The sequence below is a fragment of the Xyrauchen texanus genome, chromosome 21 (assembly GCF_025860055.1).
Source record: "Xyrauchen texanus isolate HMW12.3.18 chromosome 21, RBS_HiC_50CHRs, whole genome shotgun sequence".
NCBI lineage: Eukaryota > Metazoa > Chordata > Actinopteri > Cypriniformes > Catostomidae > Xyrauchen > Xyrauchen texanus.
In genome coordinates, this window is record NC_068296.1 from 36,082,525 (window position 1) to 36,088,308 (window position 5,784).

General features: G+C 38.9%; 1 protein-coding gene across 1 annotated transcript; it reads right to left on the bottom strand.

The window, feature by feature from the left end:
* Nucleotides 1-673: 673 nt before the first annotated feature.
* LOC127661353 (UDP-glucuronosyltransferase 2A1-like) lies at nucleotides 674-4,812 on the bottom strand. The gene is made up of 2 exons (XM_052152000.1): nucleotides 4,720-4,812; nucleotides 674-2,463 (listed from the first exon to the last, which is right to left on the bottom strand). The coding sequence occupies exons 1-2, from the start codon at nucleotides 4,745-4,747 to the stop codon at nucleotides 863-865; spliced, it is 1,629 nt and encodes a 542-aa protein (XP_052007960.1). The 5' UTR covers nucleotides 4,748-4,812; the 3' UTR covers nucleotides 674-862.
* Between the last annotated feature and the right edge of the window lie 972 nt (nucleotides 4,813-5,784).

The following is a 5,784-nucleotide window of genomic DNA, read 5'->3' on the forward strand; positions in this document are numbered from 1 at the left end:
ACCATACTTTCCACACGAGCCCTAAGACGGCCGTGTGACATGTCTACCACTTTTCCTCCCCAAGAAAAAGGGCAGGTGTGGTCTCCGCAGGGTCTGGGTAAGACCCCCTTCCCTATATGCGTGTAAGGGCCCCGGCCATGATTGCTCTATGCGAGAAACATAGAGAGAAAAGAGGCCCAGCCAGGCTGGCCGTTCCCATGTTGGCAAACATCGCCTTGTTCCCCTTCCAGGGTAACTAGAAGGATTCCGATGTTCTTATGGGGCATTGGGGAAGGGTACGTGCAGCCAGGTACAGACGATGCGCGGCACTGGATGAAATCCCTGCCCGCCTCTGTATCGGCGGTTCACGTACACGGTTCAGCGCATGGCAAGATTGGAATGGGTCCCCTAGTGTCGCTTCTCCGACACAATGTGGAGAGAGCGACAGAAGGGGAAGGTTTGGTTACGTATGTAACCTCCGTTCCCTGAGGGAGGGAACGACATGTTGTGTCTTTCCTCTGCCATGTCGCTGAACCGAGCCACTGTTGTGGCCGGACCATTTCCGGCTCCTCAGAAAAATCCTGAATGAAATCCCGTATTTGCGCCGCTTAAATACCCGCATGTCCGGGGGCGGGACATGCAAATACCGGCTGCCAACTCTCATTGGCCTTTTTTCATAGATCAGAGGTGGATATCGGCGCTCAAGAGAGACCCCTAGTGTTTCCTAATGTCGCTTCTCCAACACAACGTGTCGTTCCCTCCCTCGGGGAACGGAGGTTACATACGTAACCAAACGTTTCATTTAATGAGACATTGTACAAAGCAGGTTAAGACCATTTCTTTATAACTCAAATAGCAATATGCAAACATGTAAACGTGTCAGTCACTCAGTTTTCCTTTTTCTGCTACAGCACATGACACACAGATATTGAACCGTTAAAAATATCAAGAGAATGAAAATCAAAACAACTGCAAGCAATGTAACTACAACATCTATTGAGTAATAAGAGTACCAAGGCAGTTTGTAGGATTCTGAACGAAGGTGAGCAGCACCTTTGTGTCTCATAACAAACTCAATCCAGAAGAGGGCGCTTTCCAAAGGTTTAACTGGCTGGTCTCGGTGAAGATGAGACAGTCTCTGCATACTCTGTATGTAGGATGGCTCATTGATTACTTCACGTATGGCTGCGTAGAGGACGTTCTTATCTAAAGTTGCGATGGAGACTATCTTGGCTGCTCCCTTGTCTTGTAGTCGAAGAAGATTGTCGTATTGGTCAAAAAAGAGTGGAATTCCCACAACTGGAATACCATGATACAAAGCTTCCTGAACCCCATTGGTTCCACCATGTGCAACAAAAACTTTAGTCTTTGGATGTCCTAGAAGATCGTTCTGTGGCATCCAGTCAACCAGTAATGTGTTGTTGCCCAAATTAGGTGGTCTATTTCCAGCATATTTCCAAATCACCTTTTGAGGGAGCTGAGCAAAAGCAGCAGCTATTTCCTCAGTTACATCAAGTGGTAGGTCACTGACAAATGTCCCTAAAGACATGACAATGACTCCATGTTCTCCAGAACTTTGCATGAAGCCCTCCAGATCTTGTGGAAGAGCCTTTGCTGTTTTGCACTGGAAGCAGCCAATGTAAATGATATTTGGCGAGGTTGGGCGTGGAAATTCAAAAACAAAATCAACCCTCATGAGCCAAATGTCAGCACCCTGGAGAAGTTCATGGAAATGTACAGGTGGATGAAAATATTTGTCACAAAGTGCTTGGTACTGTGGCTCATTCAAAAGCCTGTATGTAAGGTTCATCAACCAATAGAAGAAAACATTTTTAACTCTTTGAAAGAAGTTCATTTTGTCAGTATGTCCAGATAGTGTCATAGGAATATAGGACAGTGGTGAGGGAGCAATGTCTAAGTGTCCTTCACCACAAATGGTCCACCTCACGTTATAGACCATGGGCAACTGAAGTTTATGAGCCAGAAGAATGCCAGAACCCCAGTTAGGATCAGTGAGAACCACATCATACTGCCTTTCCTTCAATGCCTTCATTAATTCATCATTTTCAAATATGTTTGTAACAAGATCACATATCATTCCATGCACTTTAAATAAGCTATTGAACATATCAACATGCAAATTTAAAACACTTAGCAAAGTGCTGTTTCCTCTATCATGGTTGATCATTTTGTGGAGCATTTCTTTTATAAATCCTTCATCAATCCATTTGGAGTTAGGTACTGTTATAGAGTTGTAATAGGTGGAGTTTTCCTTCACGTACCAGCTTTTGCTGGTGCGTATTACATCGAGTGTGTGACCCTGGTTGTGTAAGGCCTTGATGAGTACATCCATGTTCACCCAGTGACTTCCCTCCAAAGGAACCACCAAGATTTTGCCACCATTACAGAAAGAACCAAGAAAGATCAAGATATTGAACCAGAGTGAGAGATAAATCATGGTTTTAGAAAATAGATCCATCTTGCCTGTAAAAATAAAATAAAGAATTTACACATTTTTCAGAGATGATAAGAAAAGTTTAACCCATAGCAGCATATATTGGGATTATTACAGTGCATGAAAGGCAAGATTTTGATATTTCTTCTCTTTGTATTCTTCTCTTCAATTCTCTGCAATTAATTCCATTGGCTGAAAGAGCTTCATCTGGTTTATCGTTTCATTAGAAAGCATACAAAATGCTTAATATGTGAGTGGTCATAATGTTTTGGCTCATACCTGCACACAAATCCAGCGTTAAAATCTTAACAATGAAAATGTCAATTAATCCATTTGAATGACATATTGCATCATATATCCACAGCAACAATTCTCTTTTTTGTGTTTTCAGTTAGCTTCCAGATAACAGTCTAACCATTTAGCCTGCTAAGATATTATATCCATAGCATTACCAATGGTTAGCATGCTAACCGATTAGCCTGCTAAACCAGTATATCCTTAACGTATAACAGTCAATTATACCAGACCCTGGTATAATTTTGTGCTTTGCATCGAGTCAAATATGGTATCATATGTTTGCTTAGGATCCTTTAACTGTTACATTTGTCAAAGGTTGTAATTTTCAAGTTTATTATGACTATTTTAGGCAGAAACTACTCTATATTTAATGTACTATCCAGACAAATGCATTCAGGTAATTAGCTAGAACAGGATGAGAATGAAATTATTTGTAGATTACTTACAGTTAAAGTGGCTTAAGAAGTACTTCCACTTATTTTAGTGCTACAGTTTCATTGCGCCATAATCTCTCTCAGAAAGAGCAACTTATTCCTTTATCATTCCTTGTGAGGGAAAAGGTCATCATTTTCAAATGCAGTGAGCAGTGTACGTCAAGAAAGTTCAAAGTACAAAGTTTACATTTACTTTTATTTGCCACATGATCAATTTGGACAGCACATATATGTTTTTTAAAAGCACAAATTACAATTTAGTGTCAGAAAACAAACGTGTACAGTGACAGAAAAGTACCTCACGAGAATTTTCATGTAGTAGAGGGGTGGTGAAGACTCACACCATCAGCTTTCTAGTATGTTTCCATTAGCAACACTGAATATGAACCATTTCCGGTATTCAGCCACTTCCAGCTATTTTAGCTATGCAAAAATACTACATTATGCTGCTTTATATTACAGTCTGGCAATAAATGTTGACATATTATTATCATTAATTTCATAAACTCATTGGTTTTCAGAATTTAAGCATTCAGAATGGCTTATGAAACGTCGCCTTTGGAAAGGGTTAGGTTTGGGGCTCCCTATAGCTTAAGTGGTGATTTGGAGCTCATGCCCCTTTTTGAAGCTATGCCTGAAGCTACGCCCTCCTCTCAACCCTTAGTGAAAAATACTGTCTGTGCTCCCAGACATAATCCATTTAGATCGACTCTTCTCAGTAGCTTCAATACAAACAGGATGTTAGATGACAAAATTCGGAAGAGCGAATCACTGAAAAGGGGCGTGGCTGAATATGATCAATATATATAAGATTTAAGAGCATGGACTACTGTTTGTAAAAGCATAAGTGAATAAAAATAATGTCAAACTGCTAAAATGACGTATTTGCATGTATTTTTATTGCAGTAAATAATATTGTTCAATCACAAACGGCTGTTATTAAGTTTTAATATGGAATATGATCATATTGAAGAACAATATTATTATTTATTGTATGTGGTTTCATAATGTAAGCAGTTAAGACACATTGTATGTCTAATGGTAGTTTTCAAGTAGTAATGGTAGTTATTACAAACAGACATGGTTCTGTTTCACCTAGTTAATGTTTAAATGGTAAATGTTCTGCACTTATATAGCGTCTTTTTTAACCTTAGCAGTTCCAAAGCGCTTTACACTGTGACTCATTCGCCCATTAACACACCAATGACATTGTGAGAAACATCATTGTCTTGCCCAAGGACACTTCGCCATGTGGAGTCACAGCACTGTTTGAACATGTATTGCACTATGCTTTTAAGTACCAGGATGCTAAACTTGTTAGAAGAATGTCCAAACACTCGACCATCTCCATTTTGAAGTGCTTAGTAATTAAAGTAGTATTACTCTTGGGTTGAATAAATGACTGACTACCCACATTTCACATTAAGTAAAGTTTAACTTCCAACCTTCACAAAGGAACTCAGGTATCTAAGATTTAATCATAACTTTCCAAAGCAGACACTTCTTACAAACATGCATATAGATCCAGTGTAGATATAATAAATCACAGCTCACCTGAAATGCTGAAGAATATTAGGGACATGTCAGGGCAATGTAAACTTCATGCACAACAACAGCACATTTGACAGTACACTTCCTGTTGCTATGCGTCCTCTAGTGGCTAATATTACAATGTCTCTTTACAATGTCTCTTTAAGATACTGAGAGCAGGAAAGTCTCTTAAAGAAACAGCACATGTACTTTTAGTAACAACAACCATGTGGCCCCATTTGTCCTAACAAGCAAGACTTTCCACAAATAGAAGTTACTGATATGCTCAGAGAAGATGTATCCATGACATAAATGATAATGTTCTCAACAAAGGCATATGCTGGTGATTTAAAGGAATGTTCTGGTTCAATGCAAGTTAAGCTCAATCCGAGGTAGCATGTGGCATAATGTTGATTACCACAAAAATGTATTTCAACTCGTTCTTCCTATTCTTTAAAAAAAAAAAATTTTGCACAAATCTGGGCTACAGTGAGGCACTTACAATGGAAGTGATTGAGGACAATGAAATTGAATGTAGCCAACTTTTTGAGTTTTTAAACAAAATTTAAGCTTATAATTTTGTAAAAGCACTTTCATTATTCTGTTAAAACTTGTGTATTATTTGAGCATTTAAGTAGTTTAAATCATATTTTTTATGGTTTGTTGACATTACATCGTCATGGTAACAAAGTTGTAAAATTGTCTAACTTAACACAGAAAAGGATTGTACATTATTTTATCACACTTAAGTCATGTCCTTTATGTCTTGTGGCTATACTCTTGAAAAAGTTAGTATTTTAACAAACAAATTGGCCCCCATTTACTTCCATTGTAAGTACCTCACTGTAACCTAAATTTTAGCTTTTTTTAAAGAAAGGGTGGAACGAGTCAAAATATTTTTTTTGGTAATCAACATTATGCCGTAAATGCTTTCGATTGAACTTAACTTGTATTGAACACTCCTGTTGCAGGACATGTCACCCCACCCACGGAGCTGACGTCACTTTGCTCTAGGAAGGGAACAGGGTCAGGTGGTTCTGGTGAGGGGATGAGGTCAGACAGCCACAGAGCGGAAATAAGTTTAGGTGA